This window comes from Schistocerca serialis, chromosome 5 (assembly GCF_023864345.2).
Source record: "Schistocerca serialis cubense isolate TAMUIC-IGC-003099 chromosome 5, iqSchSeri2.2, whole genome shotgun sequence".
Taxonomy (NCBI): Eukaryota; Metazoa; Arthropoda; class Insecta; order Orthoptera; family Acrididae; genus Schistocerca; species Schistocerca serialis.
Genome location: NC_064642.1, coordinates 551,643,154 through 551,667,542, shown reverse-complemented (window position 1 = coordinate 551,667,542; position 24,389 = coordinate 551,643,154). Strand labels below are relative to the sequence as shown.

Genomic DNA, 24,389 nt, shown 5'->3' with positions numbered 1-24,389 from the left:
GGATGGAGGTATACCGTGGTTGAAAAGTTATTTCACCAGTTTAGATTTATTTTTTTCTTACTCCCAACCACTCACTTGCCCACCTTTCCACGACTACCCTTCTGAAAGCTAATATTAATGAATGAAAGAAGAAGCACATTCAGTCATCAAACTTTCCTCATATGCCTAAGTAACTGTTGGATCAGTATATCTAATTGCTATGGATTTTAATGGGTTCCTGAACCCAATAAAAATGTTTTTAGAGGGAGGGAGGGAGGGAGGGAGAGAGGGAGGGAGGGAGAGAGAGAGAGAGAGAGTGAGAGAGAGGGGGGGGGGGGATGTGTTTTCGGACAAGCTCGAGCTTTATCAGATAGATTGAAACACCCCAAAAATGTCAGAGCACATGAGAAACTTCAGTGGGCAGTCTCATTTCGTCCATGTAAGAACTGAGAAAATATGATATGCATCAGCACATTTCAGTAATTGTGCTATTTAATTAACTACACAGACCACCAAGACTTAAATGTGGGTTACAAGGAGACACTAGGTTGTGAAACACTGCTTGGAACCAGCTTTATGAAACAAGTTTCATAAATGGCTCTTTACACAGTGACACCACGCTTGTCTGCTTGAATTCAGTAAAAAAGATATGTTATGAATACGGAGAAAATATCAGTTTGGTTGATCAGTCACCTTCTTGAAAGAAACTGTTGTGGAGGGGCTTCAGATGCTGTTTCAGCCACCTAAGAATGCTATCAAAACACTTCAAGGATCTTCTTAACAGAGTCCACAATTCATAAAGGAAAGGAAAGTGTGAACTATCATCATCAGAACTGAAACTGTACATTATGCTGAATTTTTTGGTGACTGAAGATTCTTATTTGTCTCTACAGCTTCTATATAATTTTCCAAGGCTTACAATTGCTAAATTTGTTCCAGATGTCTGTCATACCCAGAAGTTAATTGTGCAAATGGAATCCCCAATCCACAGTCATGTACATACCAACTTTCACACGCTATCATGTTAAGGATGTGCTGTTAGCTTCTCAGTTTTGGGAAAACTGCAAACAATAATGTCAAATGCTGTAAGCACCAACATATTGACAGTAGAGGTGGTTTATAACAAGGGATCGACATGCCACAGTACAGTGCATCACTTACCAAGTCAGTGCTAAACAGCAGCAACCAGTGACTAACCATACCAATACCATCCAGAGCTACCAAGCTTGGTTCTTTTTGTTTTTTTGGGAGAGTGGGGGGAGGGGGGGGGGGGGCACAAGGACACCTAAGGTCATATGCGCCCATGTCAGAACTGTGGAACATGAAGACAAAAAAGGAGTCAAAAATGGCTACACATTACACCCAATCGACGGAAGGAAAGACAGCTAAAACTGTGGACTTGGAGAAAGGTCAAAATACTCCATAGAGACAACAAAGGCCCTATACTAAAGATTAAGTGTCCTTCGCCATATTACTATGATGAATAATAAGCAAAACGCGGTTGATAGCCCAACGTGTCGTTCACTAAAATGGCCAATAGCTTTGACAGCAAACATAAATGAAAATGTAAGTGGTTCAAAAATGGGCATTTCATCAGGAATTGGTGAACTGTCGATGGTTGAGGACAATGAGCACAAACTGGTGGGGGATCATCACCTAACAAATGGTGATGGCTAAAAAGACAGTGCCCAATATGCAAACTAGCCAAAATGATCTCCTCACGGCGAGAGGGCCGAGAGGAGGTTGACCAATATGATGCTGGGAGAGGTTTGATTACCCAGAGCTTGTTTCCATGAAGGGAAGACCAGTGGCGACACCAAAGTGACACCACCTGCTGACAGAGGGCAACACAGAAATCATCTGAGGGAATGGAAGAACTAGCGGGCCAAGGCTCAAAGACTGCAGCCTTGGCAGCAGACTCAGCAGCCTCATTGCCCATCAGACCAGTGTGACCAGGGACCCACATAAACATCACAGTGGCTCCAGCAAGAGTGAGCAAGTGAAAGTTTTCCTGGACCCGTCTGCAGTAGTGTCCTTAGGAAGCAATTGAAGTCCAAGGTGAACAAAGGCTGGCACACGAAGCCAAGGTGGTGAAGGATTCACACCCATTGGGAAAATGCCAGGTAGTGTGAAGTTAAGCCATCGGAGCAATAGCTGAAAGTGAACTCCAGGAGGTAACAGAGAAGGGGGACCCGCCCCCATACGCTCAATCAAAGGAGTCACTGAAGAAGGAGGCATAAGTTGGGAGGCCAAGTATGCCAGACAAATGGCAAGCATATCTGCTGCTGAGGAGAAAATCATGGCGGTATGACAGCGGTAGTTCGGCAGCTTCTGCATACAGACTTTCAACTGGGTTAGGGTAAAAGGCACCTGTGGTCAAACAGATGCCACAGTGGTGGTTATATTGAGGCGGCATAAGATGGATGGACGTGCAGATATATAAACAAAGTACCCAGAGTCTAGTTTCAAACAGATAAGTGACTGGTACAAACGGTGGAGTGTGGTCCGATCCACTCTGGAAGTACCGCTGAGGACACATAGGACACTAAGGGATGGGGTACAGCAGGCGGCCAGGTGACACACGTGGGAGGACCAAAAAAGTTTCCTATTCAGCATGAGCCTCAGGAATTTCATAGTTTCAATGAACGGAAGAGCAATGGGCCCAATACGTAAAGACAGCGGAAGAAACTGATTGCGCTGCCAGAAATTCATACAAACGGTTTTGTCAGTGGAAAAGTGAAAAACAGTGTCAATGCTCCACAAGTAAAGACAATCAAGACAATGCTGAAGACACCGCTCAATGAAAGAGGTCAGTGGAAAACTGCAATAGACGGCAAAATTGTCAACAAAAGGGAGCTGAAGATGCCAGACGGGAGACAGGCCATAATAGGGTTAATGGCGACAGCAAAGAGTATGATGGTCAGGATGGAACCCTGAGGCACACTACTTTCCCGGTTAAAGGTGTCCGGCAAGGCAGGACCCACAAGTACCTTGAAGACTTGAACTTTTAAAAATTTCTCAAGGAAATGGGACATGTGACCTTGGAAGCCTCACGTAATGAGAGTATGGAGGATACCAGTCCTCCAGCAGATGTTGTAGGCTTTCTCCAAATCGAAAAACACGGCTACAGTCTGGTATTTCCACAGAAAACCATTCATGACATGGGTTGTCGAGGTGACAAGATGGCCAACTGCAGAAAGATGTGCTAAAAATCCACATGTGTAGTGGTTAGTAAATTGCAAGACTTGAGCCACAATACCAGCCAGGCATGAATCACACATTCCGTCACCTTACACACACAGCTGCTGAGAGAAATGGGACAGTAACTACAAGGAAGATGTTTGTCCTTACCGGTCTTAGGTATGGGTATGACAGTGGCTTCACGCCAGCATCTGGGAAATGTGCCCTCTGCCCAGATGTGATTGTACATATGAAGGAGAAAGTGGTTGTCTGCAAGAGAACGGTTCTGCAATATCTGAATGTGAACACTGTCTGCCCCTGGGGCGGAGGATCGGGATGAAGTGAGGGCATGATCTAGCTCCATCATAGTAAAGGCGACATTGTAGCACTCACGATTTTTAGAAGAGACGGGTAGCACCCGAGCCTCCTCCATTCGTTTCCAATGGAGGGAGGCAGGGTGATAGAGCCACCAGCTTGGTGTGTGGTACAAAAGGCATCCCTCCTCACTGTGCTCATGGGTCACAGAGATTAGCATGGGCATAGGAAAATCACCATTGGATGCTTGAAGTGTAATAAAAAGGGCAGCTACACTGATGAGTCATATATGTGTTGATATGCTGATGGCACTACTGTTTATATATGGGGTATGATACATTAAGAAACATATGATGTGAAGCATGTGTTTGCCATTAGGGCACCATTCAGGCAGTTAATCGCTGTGTTCTCATACTGGCGATTATTACACTGGATGAAATGACGCTCTGATACACCTCCCATCATCACTCACTGGCGAACTTGATACGAACATACTATAATGTTATGTGTATCTCCTTGTTTGCCTACAGCACTTAACATGTGGCCTGCATCACCACCAAACCACTTCTGAAATGTCCTGGAATGGACCATTTTACAGACATATAGAGTGCTGGTCACATGGTTTCAGTCCCTTTGAGCACACCACGGACATCACCGAGTATGATATGCACACACTGAACTCAGTTCTGATCAATCTAACCAAGCTATGCACAGTTAGTGAAAGTCGTATATGAGAAAAGCTCCCTAATACTCTCGGTGTAATGTGTAGACCAGGCTACAATGTGTAAACAGTGGCATCAATACAAAAGACAATTTGCTCCCTACTAGTTAGGGTATTATAATTCAGTTGCTCTTGAGTACATACTGACTAAAGTGTTGTTTGCAGACAGACACTATGTTGCAAAAATGAAGTTCCAAGTTCATGGCGCCCTCCATCGGTAATGCTGGAATTTAATATGGTGCTGGCCCACCCTTAAGCTTGATGACAGCTTCCACTCTCGCAGGCATACGTTCGATCAGGTGCTAGAAGGTTTCTTGGTGAATGGCAGCCCTTTCTTCACGGAGTGCTACACTGAGGAGAGGTATTGATGTTGGTCGGTGAGGCTTGGTACGAAGTCAGTGTTCCAAAATATCCCAAAGCTCTTCTATAGGATTCAGGTCAGGAGTCTCTGCAGGCCAGTCGATTACAGGGCCGTTATTGTTATGTAACCACAGGCCATGCATTATGAACAGGTGCTCGATCGTGTTCAAAGATGCAATCGCCATCCCTGAATTCCTCTTCAACAGTGGGAAGCAAGAAGGTGCTTAAAACATCAATGTAGGCCTGTGCTGTGATAGTGCCATGCAAAACAACAAAGGGTGCAAGCCCCCTCCATGAAAAACATGACCACACCATAACACCACTGCCTCCGAATTTTACTCTTGGCACTACACACGCTGGCAGATGGTATTCACCGGGTATTCGCCATACCCACACCATGCCATCGGATCGCCACACTGTGCATCATGATTCGTAACTCCACGCAATGATTTTCCACTGTTCAATCATGCAATGTTTATGCTCCTTACACCAAGCAAGGTGTCGTCTGGCATTTACCGGCATGATGTGTGGCTAATGAGCAGCTGCTCAACCATGAATCCAAGTTTTCTCACCTCATGCCTAACTGTCATAGTACTTGCAGTGGATCCTGATGCAGTTTGGAATCCCTGTGTGATGGTCTGGATATATGTCTGCCTATTATGCATTACGACCCTTTTCGACTGTCGGCGGTCTCTAGCAGTCAACAGACGAGGTCGGCCTGTACGCTTTTGTGCTGTGTGTGTCCCTTCACATTTCCACTTCACTATCACATCGGAAACAATGGACCTAGGGATATTTAGGAGTGTGAAAATCTCGCGTACAGATGTATGACACAAGTGAACCCAATCACCTGACCGCATTCAAAGTCCATGAGTTTCGTGGAGCACCCCATTCTGCATTCTGCTCTCTCACGATGTCTAATGACTACTGACGTCGCTGATATGGAGTACCTGGCAGTAGCTGATAACACAAGGCACCTAATATGAAAAACATATGTTTTTGGGGGCGTCCGGATACTTTTAATCACATCGTGTATGTGTGCTTTTTGATTAGGTGGCATTTCAATAAATGCAACATGAAATGAGACACTTATTGCCCCCGCCCTTTTTTTTTGCACTTTCACTTTGAGTAGGTATTTATAGGACATCACTGATGATAATCATCATAATTTGTGATATAAATATTGAAGGCTTGATGATGTCAGAGGTACTGACTGAAATACATTCTGTAAAGAGTATTAAAATATCTAAGATTAATTAGAAACCTGTTCCACATTTGGAAAATGTTATAAATCCTCTTAGGTCAATATGAAACAATCCTGAAGATACTATCAAATTGTTCAGCAACAGTACAAGCACAACTGCACAAATACAGAAGCTATTCAAGGCCAAAGATGTGGAGCTAATGACAGAAATGCAAAATTTAATATACACAAAGCAAAAATCTTTGGAGAAACTAATACGGCATGTACTGTATACCCTGCACTCTGATTCATGTCAATAGCTAATAAAGGTCTGATTCATCTCAGTCAAATGGAACATTGAATTATTCTACTTACCACACAGTGACAAAAGCACTCGCACTCTCTCTCCCTCTCTCTCTCTCTCTCTCTCTCTCTCTCTCTCTCTCTCTCTCTCCCTCCAGCAGTTTGCACCAACCCCCCTCCCCCCTTTAAGTTTAATATTTTTGAGATACTAACACTTCTCTTTATATTCTTTTTTCATTCTTTGTAGTTAATTAGTTTGCTAGTGTAGAATCACACCATCTATAATAATGAAATTGCATAGATTGACCTCTTGTCATAGCTGTCTACCTGCAGTAACTAGTTAGTATCCCATTGTTTGGATTAGTACATTCTTTTATGTTACTGCTTAGTTATGTGTGGTGTGGGATGGATAAGGACTGTGCTGTGCTGTGCAAATGCAAAGGGACATTGTCACTATCTAGAAACTGCTACAAGCTGCATTACCAAGGATCAACAGGCTTTAGGCTATTGGCATAGGTTCCAGTGACATTTGGATACCTTTGGCATAGGCTTGGCACCAATTCTGCCTCTGGAACCTATCACAAAGCCTGATGTGTCTCTGGAATCTCTCGTAAAGCCTATGTCACTGGCTATTCCATTGTGTTTGATTTGACATTTGAATAATGGGCAGGCGAACAATGGACAGCTGTTGGTTGTGAATCTCTGTATTGACAGCAAATGTGGGTAATGGCTCCACAGTTGTCCCTTATGCCTTAACTGATGTGAGACAGTGCCAATTGCTGAGAGTGCATCTGAGGCAAGATGAGATGCCTCATTGTTTTAGGTGTCTTGGATTCATCTTCTTCCAAGTCTACGTAAGCAAAGAGGGTGGGTGTGCTTGTCACTGGGAGCTCCAATATTAAGCAGATAATCGAACCTCTCAAAAAATATCTGGCAGGTTGTGAAGAATGGCCAGTGTGCACTAGGTATGATTACCAGATGTTCTCATCTGGCTGTGCAACTAGCTGCCAACTCTAGAAATGTTGGAACAATTAACACCTGTCATCTGTGATCAAAGGCAATCTTCAACTACTTTAGATGGCTGGCTGAACTGCTGAAGGCACAGCTCTAGATTTGCACCTCTGTGCCCAGAATTGATTGCAGTCTACTGGTTTGTAGTGAAATGGAGGGGTTAAATCAGAGATTCACATAATTCTGAAAGGATCTCCGATGTGGATTACTTGACCTCTGTAACTGGCTAGAGAACTGATCCCCCCCACCCCAATCTTGCACTAGGTCCAGCATGCACTGCACACAGTATGCAGCTACTTGGGTAACAGAGTATGTGTGACATGTACATGGGGTTTATTTAAGTTAAAGAAACTCCTGCATAGTTTCAATGATGAACTACACACCTTATTCAGAGAGGAATAGTATCAGTCACATGAAAAATGGGGGGGGGGGGGGGGGGGGGGGGGATGTTTGTCCTTCCATGGTAGAATCAGAAAATGTTATACAACATTAGTCAACTGGAGTTTGGCTCCCAGATTTAATCTCACTTACATCAGTAATAACAACAATCTTGGGCTACAAACAGAAAGCTCACTGAAACCAGAAATGACTTGCAGTAAAATCTGTGAGAACTAACACTTCACACTGAAAACCAATTCAGTGAGCACGCTCAAAATACACACAGAGCTGAAATTGCTGTCGAACATTCTACTTATACATAAATAGAATGTTGCAGAAAATTTCAATACTTCATCAATAAGTAATAAAAGCCTCACCTTTAACCCACAACCTAAGTTCAAACATGGTGGACTTGCAAAGGACATACTTTCCTTTACTCATTCTCAGTACTGGAAACATTTCTTCACCACACACCCCACTAACAACAGTCAACCGAAACCCTATATCGAATCTTGTTTAAAACAGTTCCAGCTTCCCTCCAACTTCGATCCTTCTCCCCTTCCACCCAATCATCCCTTTGCAATTTTTCAAGAATTCCTCACCTCTAACCTGGCCTCGCCTTTCCTAAATCCTTCCCTAGGCCCCCAACAATGCTACTATGGAACACAATGCTATCCGTAACGTGAGAAACAATCCAGACCTCTCAGCCTTCACATTGACAAAGGCTCCACCACTGTGGTCATGAATAGTAGTGACTATGTGGCTGCCAGCTTTCTGGCACCTGTCACCGTGATCCTATTCCAGAAATTCAACATGATCTCAAGCAGCTCATCAAGGCCCCTGGCCCATCCCAAAACCTGACACCTGAATCTATCTCTCTCTTCACATCAGTAACCCCCCCTCCTCACTCCTAGATTTTTCCTACTTCACGAAATCCAACAACCCCAACCCAACAGGTATCTCCACTGGTTGTCCTACTGTGGTTGGTTACAGTGCTCACACATAATGAACCTCTGTCTTTGTTGGCCAAGACCTCCTCCCCCCCCCCCCCTCCCCGCGCTACATCCAAGACACTGCTCACTCCTTCATCACTTTTCCACAGTTCCTGCCCTGCTACCACCAGACTCCTTGTTGGCTACTGTGGATGTGACATCTTCGTACACCAACATATCCCATGTCCATGGCCTTGCGGCCCTGGAACACTACCTTTCTCATCATCATCCTGGTACCAAACTCATCACTTCTTTCTTAATCCTCCGGGCCACCACATTCTGATCTACAATTATTTCACTGTTGCAGGCCAAATCTATAAACAAATCCATGATAATGCTATGGGTACTGACATGGCACCATCTTATGCCAACTGATTTATGGGTCATCTGAAGGAATCTTTCTATCCATCAACACCTAAAATCCCTTGTTTGGTTCAGAATCACTGATGACGTTTTCATGATCTGGACTCACGATGAGAACAATCTTTGCTCTTTCTTGCACAACTTCAGCACCTAGTCCCAAACCCACTTCACTTGTTCTTTCTGAACATAAGAAACCATCTTCCTAGATGTCAAGCCCCACCTCTCAGATGGCTCCATAAATGCATCTGTTCACATCAAGTTCACTAACCACCAACAGTACCTCCACTCTGACAGCTGTCATCCATTCCCTGTCAAAAGGTATCTTCCATAAAGCCACACAACCCACGGATGTTGCATCTGCAGTGGAAAGCAGGAGTTGTCAAAATATACCAATAACATTACCAGAGCCTTTATTGGCAACCAGTGTCCCATCCAAATCATCCACTAACAGATCAAACATGCCATCTCCTCCTCTGACATCACTAAACGTGCTAACCAGCACTCCTGTGATCACCCAGTATCACCCCGACCATGAAAAGCTCAACCACATCCTTCACTACTCTTTCAACTATCTTTGTCAAGTCCTGACATGAGGGATATCCTACCCACCCTCATCACCCAAAGCAGTGGAAACATCCCCCTAGCTGTGGATAAGCCATGTCTCCGCATATCCTTTCTTCCAGGAGTGCTAGTTTTGCAAGGTCTGCAGGAGAGCTTCTGCAACGCAAGAGATGAGGTACTGTTGGAATTAAAGCTGTGAGGACAGGGCGTGAGTCGTGCTTGGGTAGCTCAGATGGTAAAGCACTTGCCCAAGAAAAGCAAAGATCCCGAGTTCGAGTCTCGGTCTGGCACACAGTTTTAATCTGACAGGAAGTTCCAAACCAACTGTCTGTTCACATGAACAATCACTGCCAACCTGTGGCCAACCACAAACTTGAACAACCAGTTGCTGAACATGCTGTGCACCACAACACATATGAGTAACAGCTGTTTCACTACACATGGCAGTTGGATACTCCCTTCAAGCAGAAGTTTCTCTGACCTACAAAGATGGGAATTGTCTCTCCAGGATATCCTGTGTTCTCACAGTGCCCCCCTGCTAATCTTTGTCCCAATGTCTCAAATTATATTTTCCTTTTTTCTTCTCTCTCTCTCTCTCTCTCTCTCTCTCTCTCTCTCCACACCACTCCTTCCCTGTCCAGATTGTATACTACCTTCTCCCAACACTCTTCACTACCAACCTCCTTCCCCCCTCCTCCACCACCCTTGTGGGCACTCTCTTTTTCTTCCTTCCCCTCTTCCCTCCTCCCCCTTTCTGCCTATCTCCCCTCTCTGTTTACCTCTCTGTCTCCACATCCCTCTTTTGGCCCCATTCCTCCACTCCTCCCTCTCTTATATGATCTAGCCATTGACACTCCTTTCATGTTGTGCTATTGCTGAGTCATCTGTCTTTCCCACTTCTGCCGTGCACTGAACCCTAACCCCATCTCGCGTGCATCCTCCCTGCACCCATCAGCTAGGCAACTGCTCTCAATAATTAATAATCAATAATCAGTGTCGCTGTGGATGTGGTAGTGTGTGTCTTGATGTCTGTGTGATTGTGCCTGTGAGTGTGTGTATGTTTTACTAGAAGAAGAACCAGTTCCAAAAAGCTGGTGAACACTATCTTCTGTTACATGTGTTTATGCATCATACATCAGTCCCCTACCGGTGAGTGGTTGCCTTTCCCTTTTTTACGTATTGTTCCATCCAAGAACTTTTGTTACTGTTATACGACATTAGTCAGTAAGTCACTGAACCATTCAGAAATAATAAATCTTGAATGATAATATAACGGCAGGAAGTGCGAACCAAAAAGGTGATCCACCCTTCACCGGAAGTGACTTTAACTGCTACACTGCAGCAAATTAAGCACAGCACGTCGCAATATAAATCCCAAGGATAGAGGAGTTCAATAATGTCTAGTAAGATTATTGCTGATTCTGAAAATGAGACTATCTAGGCGATGGCAGACCTCAAACATTGACCCAACATAGTAATTAGATGCTTTTAAAGGCCATATCCCAACCCTCAGGAGCTGTAATAAAAGAAAATGCAACAGAATACTTAATGAATAATAGGTGTAAATTTCGTGATCATGTTGAGGATGTAAAGAGAGTTTGTAACTAACCAGCTACAGAATATGACAGTCACATGATTAAAACAGATACCAGGGTCAGGGACACTTACTGGACTGTACTAATCATTTTTATGTAAATTACATTCACTGGTTAGTTTTGTACCGTGTATGTATGGAGCAGAGTGGAGTGGTGGAGTGGAGTGGAGTGGAGTGGGAGGGAGGGGGGGGGGGGGGAGGAGGGGTCATCAGTTTTCTGACTGGGTTCATATAACTCGCCACTGACTTCGTCTGTTGTGCCAATCTCTTCATCTCAGAACAGCAGCCGCACACAACATCTTTAAGTTTTATTGGACCTATTTCAATGTATGTCTTTCCCTATAGTTTTTATCCTGTACAGCTCCCTCTAATACACAGAAGTTATTCTCTGATGTCTTAACACATGTCCTATCACCCTCTCCCTTTCTAATGTCAGTGATCTCCATTTACTCCTTTCCTCACTGATTCTGCAGAGAACTTCCACACTTATTACCAATCGCCATAATTTCCAATATCTTTCTACAGCACCACATCTACTACACTTCAGTTCCATTCTTTTCTGTTTTTCCTACTGTCATGATAAATTGCATTTAATACTGTGCTCCAAACATACATTCTCAAAATTTCTTTCTCAAACTGAGGCCAATTTTCAATACTCGTCAACTTGTTTTGGCTGGGAATACCCTGTCTGCCCGTGCTAGTCCACTTCGTCATATGTCATTTTGTTTAGTTAGTTGGTTGGCTGATTGGATTAAAAGAGGGGAGAAGGGACCAAAATACAAGGTTCCGAATAAAACAATGCCACAAATGTAAGAATGAAACAAATGAGACTGACAACACAAAACGGAATGAATGGAAAAAATCACAAGAACGATGAAAGGCAACAAATGTGTAAATGAACAAAAGGGGGACAAGAAAATCACAGAAACACAAGAAAAGGGATGAAGAGAGTACAACAACAAAGCAGATGACAATGGCTGTATGACCATGAGAATAAAAAGGAGATGCCAGCCACTCTGCAACACATGAAAACCTCCATCATAGAAGCACTAGGGTGGAGGACACAGGGGGACAAAGGACATGCACTAAAACTTAGATCAAATGATAAAACCCACCCTTACGAATAAAACATAAAACTGAATTAGCCAATGAGGCATTGCCAGATAAAATTAGTGGCAACGAGTCCGGTAGCCCAAGAGTCTGTCGCTGGGCAGTCAAAGTGGGACAGTGCACCAGAAGATGGGCCACTGTCAGCCAGGCGCTGCACCAACACTGAGGCAGGTATTCAGGGTGCAGGAGGTAACTGTGGGTTGCCCAAGCATGGCCAATGTGGAGCTGGCAGAGGACAACTGATTCCCTGCGAAAGGCCCGTATGGAAGACTTCCACACATTTGTAGTCTCCTTAATGACACGTAGTTTGTTGTGCATACTGTTATGCCATTCCATCTCCCAAAGCCAAAAAACCCTGCAGCATAAGTCAGAATGCAGGTCAGATTCAGAGATGCCCATCTCCAGAAGCGGTTTCCGCATAGCCTGTTTGGCCAGCCTGTTGGCAAGTTCGTTGCCTGGGATTCCGACGTGACCTGGGGTCCAGACAAACACCACTGAATGACTGGACCGTTCCAGGGCACAGATGGACTCCTGGATGCTCGCTACCAAAGGATGACGAGGGTAGCACTGGTCAATAGCTTGTAGGCTGCTCAAGGAGTCAGTACACAGAAGAAACAATTGCCCGGGACATGAACGGATATACTGAAGTGCATGAGAGATGGCCACCAGCTCTGCAGTGAATACATTGCAGCCATCGGGCAAGGAATGCTGTTAAAAATGGTCTCTGGGGACGTAGGTGAAGCCAACATGGCCATCAGCCATCGAGCCATTGGTGTAAACTACTTCAGAGTCCTGGAACACGTCAAGAATCGAGAGGAAGTGACAGCGGAGAGCGGCGAGAGTAACTGAGTCCCTAGGGTCATGCAAAGGGTCCAGACGAATCTGTGGCTTAGGTTTACACCATGGAGGTGTATGCGGACGGACCTGGATGGGAGATGGAAAAGGGAACAATTCCAGTTCAGACAGAAGGGATTGCACGTCAACCACAATCGTTAGCCCTGACCTTGGCCAGATGAACTGCCATGGGTGGAAAAAGGAGACAGTAATTCGGATGCTCAGGAGAACTACGAATGTGTGCAAACAGCTCTGCACGTCGGATCTGCAATGGACTGGCTCCAGCCTCTACCAGGGCACTGGTCACCGGACTCGTTCTAAAAGCTCCCCTCACTAGGCGAATGCCGCAGTGGTGCACTGGGTCCAGTACACGCAATGCTGAGTGCACTGGCGAACCATAAACCAGACTCCCATAGTAAAGTCGGGATTGAACAAGGGCTTTGTAGAGCTCTTTAGATCATTTTGTAATTGGAATTGATCATCCGATGATTTTACTAGACGATAAATTACAGTGTCACCTGCAAACAGTCTAAGGGGGCTGCTCAGATTATCACCTAGATCATTTATGCAAATCAGGAACAGCAGAGGGCCTATGACACTACCTTGCGAAATGCCAGATAACACTTCTGTTCTACTCGATGATTTACCGTCTATCACTACGAACTGTGACCTCTCTGAGAGGAAATCACGAATCCAGTCACACAACTGAGATGATACTCCATATGCACGCAATTTGATTAATAGTCGCTTGTGAGGAAAGGTATCAAAAGCCTTCTAGACATCTAGGAATATGGAATCAATCTGAGATCCTTTGTCGACAGAACTCATTACTTCATGGGAATAAAGAGCTAGCTGTGTTGCACAAGAACGATATTTTCTGAATCTGTGTTGGTTATGTATCAATAAGTCATTTTCTTCAAGGTGATTCATAATGTTCGAGTACAGTATATGCTCCAAAATTCCACTGCAAGTGTGACCTGTGCTACTTTCCAGTCTTTAGGAACAGACCTTTCGTCAAGTGAGTGGTTGTATATGATTGCTAAGAAAGTTGCTATTGTGTCTGCATACTCTGAAAGGTACCTGATTGGTATACCATTTGGATCGGAAGACTTGCCTTTCTTAAGTGATTTGAGTTGTTTTGCAACACCTAAGATATCTACTTTTATGTCACTCATACTAACAGCTGTTCTGGTTTCAAATCCTGGAATATTTACTTCGTCTACTTTCATGAAGGAATTACGGAAAACTGTATTTAGTAACTCTGCTTTAGTGGCACCATCATCGATAACATTACCATCGCTATCGCGCAGTGACGGTATTGACTGTTTTTTGCCACTGATGTACTTTACATACAACCAGAATCTCTTTGGGTTTTCTACCATATTTTGACACAATGTTTCACTGTGGAAGCCACAACTTGGAAATTTTAATATACAAAAATTCTGATATTGGAGGAAGTCTTATCAAAGATTAAATCAACAATTCCAAAATTTGAAAAAGGAATCTACAACGATGGAAGACTGTGTGATCATGGATAGAGTAGAAATCTTTTTGAAGGAACCATTCTACCATTCTCATAGGCAGCTTCACTTCCTTCACAGTAAATATCTCCAGGATGCACAGCACCTTCCTTGTAGTGTCTGGCACTGAAGCTGGATGAGTACCTCCAAGGCACTTTTGCAGTTGATTTGATCTGTACAGGGAGATAAAGCAACAGTGGCCTTAGCCAGATATTGCCTGTGCTGAAACAGAGTTTATTGTACCATTTCTCTTCCTATCATTCGTGTAAAGCCAGCCAGTACCCTTAAATAGCAGTAGGCAGCTCTTTATTAGTTGTTTACTCGATACAATTTCTTTAGGAATGAAAGACCTGAAAATTTGGTGTCTTTTAGCCTTCACACTTCACTGAACGATTAAATGTGGTGCAGTTTCACCCCACTTGTTGCATACTCTCTACTTAGGGGCTTCTTTCTCTATATCTATTGTGTGCAAGTGTATCTAAAAGTTCATACGGCCAGTCATTAGTCCTCACACGAGTTTCATCCGACTCCTGTTCAAGCCTAGGATTGTAGAGCTCCTTTTAAAACATGACTTTAGCACTATTAGGTTACCATGTTTTTGTTTTCAGATTTTACAACATTATGTATGCTGCTTATTAAGACAGTTGGTCCAAAAAATGAAGTCATTGTTCCTGTTCTGACCAGCCTATCAGCTTGTTCATTACCACTAATTGATGAGTGACCAAGGACCCACCGCAGGTTTAACCTGTTGCTTTCCCCTAGCTTCAGAAGGGTTCCATGCAATTCTGGAACGATCTCTGATCTCACTGAAGGGGCACAGAGAGATTTCAGAGCTGCTTGGCTGTCTGAAAGAGTGTAGATGCCACAATCCTTGTAGCACCTATGCGGATTCTCCTCTGTGCATACTCTGATAGCAAATATTTCTGCCTGGAATTCTGTACCCACCTCCCTTTCAGAGATTATTCTCTCTAGTCAAGGCTGTTCCCCCTTATACCCTGGCCCCAGCACCTTCATCTGTTTCCCACCTGTTAGTAAACCATACTATGTCTCCTAAACAATATCGTGGTTCACTCTTCCAATACTCCCTAGTTCCATTATTACTTTGAAAGGTTTATTGAAGCAAATGGGAGGTATTGTATAATCAGCTGGCACTTCCCTGACCATTCCTATATCTACCATTTCCATGACACTTTCGCTCTTACTAAATGAACTTGTGATGAAACACAAGTGTCCTCTCTTTTGGATCTTCTCCACTCCCATCTACAACCCTACTTGGTAAGGATCCCAAATTGAGGACCATTACTCAAATATCAGGGTGGAGGGATAAGGGTTTTGTAATATATGTCCTTCATGAGTGGACTATACTTCTTAAGGATTCATTGAATCTGTCTGGCACCTGTCTTAACTATATTTAGTTTTACATGCTCATTTCATAGCAAATTCCTCCATATACATACTTCCAGGTATTTAACGGACACGACTGTTTCCAGTCATTGTTCAGCAACTGTTTAATCAAACTTGCGCAATATGTTAGATTTGTCTGTGTTGAGGGTCAGCTGCCAATCCCCGTCCCAAATGTTGATGCCCTGTGGGTCTTTTAATATTATGCTACAGTTTTCTAGTACTGTGAGCTCTCTATATGCAACAGCAGCATCCATAAACAGCCTTGTTGAGCTTCTGACTTTATCCACTAGGTCATTTATATATAGCGTAAACACTAATAGTCACGTAACACTTCCTGGGGGCATGCCCAAAGACACTTTTATGTCTGACAATTTCTGTTCATTAAGAATGACACGTGGTGTTCTATTTGCAATAAACAATTCAATCCAGTAACAAAGCTGGTCTGATAGTCCATATGCTAGTATTTTTTCATTATGTAACAGAGTGGAACTGTACCCAATGCGTCCAGGGAGTCAATAAACATGGCGTCAACCTGAATGCTGGTACCTACTGTCTTATGGGTTTCAGGGACAAAGTCACATAATGGTTGGTTGTGGAATCCACATTCATTCCTACAGCGGACATTTTTGGTCTGCAGAAAAGTCATAAAGGCGTACATCAAATAGGAAGTAACTTCGGTGAGGACTTGTTCAGGAATTTATATTAGAATAAAAACTTGGGCAAATTTTACTTATGCAGCAAGTAACTTGAGCAAATTGATTTCAGGAACTTGCTGCAAGTACTTGTAGAAGTGTTTCCACACGAGTCATGTGATACGCAAGCAGAAGTTTACAGTATCATACTTCAAAATCAGACCAGCTGACACTGTTTTGCATTATTATTATTTTCATCAAAGAAAAATCATGATGAAAAATGACAAGATCAAAAAAGAAATGTTTGGGTGAAGAAATGGCTACAAAGCCACATATGTTTAAGTTTTCAAGGTGCACTATATTACTATCTTTTCAGTAGTGAGTCCACAATTTGTGAATTTCTTCACGTATTTTGGCACCTGTTGACTGAAAATCTGCTGCAATATTTTTTTACAAGTCCTGCTTTATAAACCTGTTCTTAAAATCCTCATGTTTTGTGTACCACAATGCAGGAACATTTCCACTTTCTGGAACTAACAATTTTGTTCTTTCATTGATCCACATGTATTTCTCACTTTTTAACACTGACATTTTTTTACTGGTCCTGAATGCAACAAACTTCTGCAAGTCCGAGAAACCCAGCAAGAAACAGTCCCTACTAAGTGACCTGCAGCAGTTTACTTGCTCCTGGTCACATTCCTTAATACACAAGCATAAAACACGTTCCAAAATTATACAAAAGACTGACGTCAGCAATATAGGCATCTAGTTGTGTGTGTCTGTTCCATGGCTGTTCTGGAAATTGAGAATGATGTGTGTTTTATTAGTCCAGCAAACTGTCATATACTGCTGCTAGAAGGAGTGCAACTTCTTCAATATACTCTATATGAATAGTGAAGGGATCCCACCACATTCAGCTGACTTTCCCCTGTTCAGTAATTTTAGTTGATTATCTATCCCACGGTCACTTATATCGATATTTAACATTTCAGAGGTTATGGGATAATTGAAAGGAGGGATCACAGTACAATTTTCCTCTGCGAAACAGTTTCGGAAAATGAACTTTTTGTACTACAGCCTTCTCTCAGGTACCCTCCACTATTGTTACTGAGTGCCTACATAGAGGCTTTGAACCATTTACTGACATAATGTCAGACCAAAACTTCTTATGATTCTCCTTCCAATCAACAAACAGAATTTTACTTTAAATTCATTGAGTTCTTCATGCATGGCTACCACTGCATTCATTTTGGCCTCATTGAGTTTTGTGTACAAGGCTTAACTATGTTTAAATCTGTGGTGAATTTCTCTTTTCTTTCAGAGTAGTCCACTAATGTGGCTACTGAACCATGATAGGTCTTGCTCATCCCCCATAACTTTGCTCGGCACATACCCATTTTGTACAACACTCTCTGAATTTGTTCATTTATACTTCAACATTTTAATCTGAAAGAGTACTGCTGCTCAAGTAATCTGAAATTTGTTTCTTATCACACTTATTAAGCAGAAATATTTTCTTACCACCTTTCTTAACATTCTGTTGAGAACTGTAGTCAAAAACAGCCTGATTCTTAATACTTTGTTTGTTGTAAACTGAATTGTACTTGTAAACTTTGAACCTATTTATAAGCAGAAGATCTAAATTTGACCCATTTATAAACAGAAGACATAATGAGCCACATCACTGACTAACTACTTAAGATAATTTTTGGCTAAGACTATCATAACAATAGCACATGAGACCCTATTCATACCACGCATCCTAACCACCTGACTCTCCAACTCTACAGCAGATAAGCTGAAATGTCCCTGTAATTCCTTACCAGGTAATTTATGTGCAATCTTCTCCAAGCTGTCCCTGGAATGTCCCACAATTGTGATTCCTAAGACAGGTGATCTATAAAAGCACCAAATTACCATGTTTGAGCCTCCTTTAACACTTTATCTCCACCAAAATTATTTCATATTTGGAAGCTGTACTAATCTCACTAGATATTGCCACATTATTACGGCTATAAATACACTTATACAACTGGAGACCAGTCTATCTTTACAATGTGTATTCCAGTCAGAATTTAAAATTTCACTGCTATTAACTTCTGCTTTCACTTAGCTTCCTGTTCCTATAAATGTGCATGCCAAAGTACTCTGGTACCCTAGTAGCTGCTTCCTGGATGCAGTGTAGGTCTGACTTACGACGAAGAGTAGGCATTCAGGGCTCCTACAATTCTGCATCCAATAATAGAAGTCAAAAAATCTGCATAAAAATCATCACAGACTCCTATGATTAACAATTTCTTGCTACACAAACACACTAAGCTTCCAAATTCAATGACAACATACCTATTTGTAAGTAGTTATGTACTGGCTATTGACATTAAAAGTAATTAATAAGACTATATTTTATGCTTTTTGGGTCACCTCAATGTAAACACAGTCTAACTGATAGAGCAAACCAAGTAATCCCTAATAGATTATAAGAAATTACAATAAATTTTATTTCACTTACAGTTTCTGCAAATTTTGAAGAGTTGAAAAAATTCCAGATGGTATTTCCGTTATATCATTTCCTGAGAGATTCCTGGAACATAGGGATTGGCAGCTAAGGTCAACAAAAATTATTTTGTTCCCCACATAATTAAGGTACTAATGAAGTAAGTAGTAGTTGCTTTTAAAAAATGAATACATGTAGATACACATACTTTCATGCTATTAGAATAATCCAACAGACAATGAAATGTAAAATAATTTTGTTGTATATTAGGGTCAATTCTTTGAAAGTAAACTTGCAAATAATGTCTGTTAACAGATAAGCATGAAATTTACACACACTGGATGGGAGAAAAGGTCTACCTGTAACGACAAGTATAAAAATAAATGTCTGATGAAAAGTAGGCTAATCAATTCATCAACTCAACTTGTAACAAAATAAGTAGTCTACAGTTAAATCCTACATGCAGTTCCTTTTAATTTTGCGGTAAGTTCAGGTTTTGTATGTTATACTGCAAAACAGACAACACACTAGTCAACAGGGAATGACTATTAATTTTGCGATGATATTATGTTTTGAAGATGTCAGGAAAAAGAATTCATAATATTACTGCTTTACAAATGGTTCAAATGGCTCTGAGCACTATGGGACTTAACTTCTGAGGTCATCAGTCCCCTAGAACGTAGAACTACTTAAACCTAACCAACCTAAGGACACGACACACATCCATGCCCGAGACAAGATTCGAACCTGCGACCGTAGCGGTCGTGCGGTTTCCAGACTGTAGCGACTAGAACCGCTCGGCCACTCCGGCCGGCATCTAGGTCGCCTACAAAATACAGTACCAGTCACTGTTTGCCAGAACACCTGGTGTATGACAGGTGAACCAAAAATTTTAGTTCCAAACTTTTATCTCCACATGAGCTCTCTAAATTTAAAAATGAGCTACCATTTTATGAGTAATGCCTCTCTCGTAGATGCTCACACTGACTATTTATGAAACACCACTGTAATGCTCTCATGCTGACCAAATAAAATAATTACAACTGCAATCTGTTTTTGACTTTTTCAATTTTCCAAAACTTTCTACTGTACAATGACTCCAAATATAGGTCTACTCAGCAGTGGGTCATGAGAGTACCATTGTCTTTGCCTAGCAGCTACCTTCTCCATTACAGATTCGCATGACAGTATGTTACGGCAGCCACAGCAAATGCAATGGGGCTATGACAAGCAGATATAATCAGAAAAACTATTGGACATCAGCATTTGATAAATCTCATTGCACTACAAGGGCTATCTGAAAAATTCTCGGCCTCGCCCAGAGAACGCAGAACTACTCATGTGATTCGTCCCCCTTATGTTGGTACACATGTTAGTAGATGCCCCATAAAATTGTAAGTCATCCCAGGCAGTAAATGGCTGTAGACAGTTGTAGTGTGCTTAGTGGTGAAAACAGCAAAAATTGAGCACTGCGCAGTGATTAAATTCTTCATAAAAGAAGGTTTAACACTGACCAAAATTCATTAGCAGTTTGTAAATGTGTATGGTGGCTCTTCCCCTTCAATTTCAACCATGAAGAAATGGATGGCCAAGTTCAAATGTGGCCATGAAAGCATCCATGATGACCCATGCGAAGGATGTCCAAAAAGGCAAGCACACCAGAAATCACTGACAAAGTAGGTGATATGAGTTTGCAAGATCTGCGTATAAGGGTGTGTGAAGTTTCTAATGCTCTATGGGTGTCAAAGAAATGTGTCGGTCACATGTTGCAACAAGAACTTAACATGAGAAAACTCTGTGCAAGATGAGACCCACGTTTGCTCTCTGCAGATCACAAATGCATTCACATGAAACTTTCCAAAAAGTGCTTGGCAGGTGTTAAGAAAAGCACAAGTAACTGTTCTCCGCTTATAATAAAACTGGACACAAGCATTCATGAAAACAGACCCTGCTTAAAGAAGGAAAAAATTGTCTTCGATCAGGACAATGCACCTGCCCACAATGGTGTCTTGGCAAAGGGGAAATTGAGGGATTTGCAGTATGAAGTGTTGGAACATACACCCTATTCCCCAGATTTGGCTCTCTCGGACTTCCATCTATTCTCAAAACTTAAGAAATTCCTCACTGGTCACCACTGTTCATCCAATTAAGAAGCCATTGCGGCTATAAATCGCTACTTTGCAGCACTTCTGGAGGAACACTACAGAGAGCTGATAATGGCTCTGGAACACCACTGGATGAAATGCATTGATATTAGAGGAGATTATGTTGAAAATTAAAACTTCTTTGAAAGCATATATTGTCTGTTTCACTATCAGGCTGAAGACTTTTAAGATCATCTTTGTACTGCGGACAGGCAGTTTCCTGCAGTTTATAAATTCTTCAACCATCAAACAGATACTAATAAATTTTGGTGCTCTTTGAACTTCTATCATTTCTTATTCTCAAGCAAACAAATCTGGCTAATTATATGTTATGGTCATCCAATACAACAGATTCAACATACAAGGAATATTTTATAAATAAGGCACAAGTTGGTATTACTGTGGAGTGTTTGATGCAACAACAATGAAAATTACATCAGATGTAGTTGAAAACTTGAGGAAGACATATATGTTTTTGTTTTTTCACTGTGCCCTCTAACATAAAATTGGTGAGAGGTAGAAATGTAACATGCATGGGTCTTGGGTACAATGATGTTGAAGGCCACAGATGTCATACAGCAAGATCAAAACTTTACATAGCAAAAACCCGAAAGAAATCCACAGTGCATTAAGTGAAGTTTGACATGAATTTACAGTGGACCATAGTACAGTTTCAAATTGGGTTAATGACTTTTGTGGTTGTTGTATGAGCATGGACGATAATCCAAGACCTGGAAGACTGAAAACATGAACAAAGTATGAAACTTGTGGCAGGTGCTGTTGAAGAAGATTGCAGTGTGACTTCTGAGGAACTCTCTAAAGCCACGAGAATTCTTCCAATGTCAGTATTCCATATTCTGATGCATGATTTGAGAAGACAAAAATTTCTGCAAGATGAGTCCCAGACTGTTTGACTGCTGAAGAGAAGAACAGAAACTCCTGGACATTGCAACCTTGCTCAAACAATGATTCGACCATGAAGGTAAAGGATTCTTGTGTCAAATTGTCACTATTGATGAAATGTGGGTGACAGACTTTGAATTAGAGTTGGAATCACAGTCCAATGAATGGAGAGCTTCAGATTCTCCATGTCCAAAAAAATTTTGACGCTCTCAATCAAATGATGATTTTTGCTTATTATCACCAAGGAATCATCATGACAGATAGAGCCCATGTGGAACAAGTGTCACAGCAGTGTTTTATCGTAACTCGATGCAAAACTTGAGCAGAAAAATGCATAAAACCCGACCTCAGTTGCTTGAGGCTGGACCACTCATTCTCCACAACAATACTCGCCCAAATATCAGCTATTTTGTTGCCCAAAAACTGCATGAAGTGTTACCCCATCCTCCATACAGCCCAGACATCAGTCCACCTGAATCTGAACTGTTACCGAAGTTGAAAAAACCTATATCATGGATACTGTTATCTTTCTCTGGAAGAACTTTCTACCATCGTTACCCAAGCCATTCGACAGATGAACAGAACTGGTGTCCTGGATGGTATAATAGTGCTTCCAAGGTGTTGGAATCAGTCATAGAGAAGCAAGAGAAACTATATTGAAGGACTGTAGAGAGAGAGACTGGGGAAAAAGAATTTAAAAAAAGTGTAAGTAAAAGAAATTAGTGTTCATTATTTATGAGATGTCCCTCAATATACAGGGAGTTTCAAAACTACATCGACAAACTTTGAGCAGGCATAGAAGGTGTCTGAGGAACAAAATGAGGATAGGAACCCATGTCCAAAAACATCATCCAATGGTGCTACACTACATTGAAGTTATAGATACTGGCGCATGCTTTTAGGCCTTCCTTCCAGCAGCAGGTATGTCTTTGTACACAAACAGACCATGGGCAGAATGTATCGCAATGTACCTGACAGCAGTCTGGACATTAGATGGTGCTGAATGCAGCCATGCCTGTCACATTATCCTTGTAGAGACCACTGACAGCTGTAGCAGCAGAGGGGAATGAAAAATATATGCAGTAGAAACACAGTGCTCAGTCACAGTTAGTTGTGTGCTGGTGTGGCACACCATGGAGATGTTCACATGGGCTGAGCAACAGGACATGCACTTCATGTATGTTGCAGCAAGAGGTAATAAGTATGCAGTCTTACATGTCCATGGGCAACGATATCCCAATAGGCATCAGCCACACCACCCCATGTTTGTGGTCGTCCGTCAACATCTGGGTGAAACAGGTGGTCTCACAGGGCATCCACACAACAAACGTTATGTTTGCAGCGTACGCACACCACAATTCCTGGAGGATGACTAGAGAGGTTTGACACAGACCCGTCCACAAGCACCAGCGCTGTGGCACCCAGAATGACAAGATCCCACTCAGTGGTTTGACAAGTGCAGTACGAGGAGGGAAGGCATTCATTCCATATTTAGAAGATAAAGATGCTGTTGGTCAACAATTTTTCTGCATGTGTGGAGTTTGGGCAGTGGGCTCTGCAGTCAGAAAAACTGACAACAGCCAGGAGAGCAGTGTGCTGACCACATGCCTGCCCCCCCCCCCCCCCCTTATATCCGCATCCAGTGATGCCAATAGGCTGAGGATGACATGACGATTGGTCACTACCATTTGGCCTACTGAGGCCTGTTTGGACAGAGTTTAGTTCGGTTTAGTTTATGTGTTATTTACAGATGAGATGTCCTTCACCCGTGAGGCATGTTTAACATCCACAATTGACAATGCCGGGTGGAGGCGAACCCTAACAAACAAAGTCATCAGAAAAAGTTCGCCATCAATGTATGGGCTGTCATGGTCCACAACTACTTGACTGACCCCTACAAACTTCCCCCCTCAACACACCAGCGATAGCTACACAACATACATTTGGGATGTGCTGCCAGAATTACTGGAGGTGGTGCCACTTGCAGTGCATCAAAGTATATGGCTCCAGCATGATGGGGCACTCACGCACTTCAGTTGAGCTGCCAGAACATACACAGATGTCAGGCCCACAGCAACACTGGAGGCAGGCATTTTGAGCACTTACTATAATTTTATTTAATTCAAAAATAAGTGGTGAAAGCACTTTGTGGCGAGTACCAACGTACCGATAAACTAATTTAAGTGAAAAAACCAGTCTCAGGCAGTTTGTTTCACATGCTGTTTACTTTGTATAATGTATTTAATTTCCTGTGCTAATGAAACAAATGATGATGTATATACTTTGGACCCTGTTGTCTGATGGCTGCCACAGTGCCTACACATATGGTTCCTCTCCATTTCCTGGCATTCATGGTTACTGTCCTTTAAATTTAATAATGGTGCCAAAATCTTGGGATATTTATCATT

At 42.3% G+C, this 24,389-nt stretch overlaps 1 protein-coding gene across 2 annotated transcripts in view; it reads right to left on the bottom strand.

Annotated features, from left to right (window-relative positions):
• Positions 1 to 24,389, bottom strand: part of LOC126481023 (adhesion G protein-coupled receptor A3) — a 195,824-nt gene that overhangs the window by 167,141 nt on the left and 4,294 nt on the right. For both annotated transcript variants that reach the window (XM_050104484.1, XM_050104485.1), the window contains exon 2: positions 18,950 to 19,021. In XM_050104484.1, the coding sequence (XP_049960441.1) occupies positions 18,950 to 19,021 (72 nt within the window). The remainder of the gene's footprint in view (positions 1 to 18,949; positions 19,022 to 24,389) is intronic.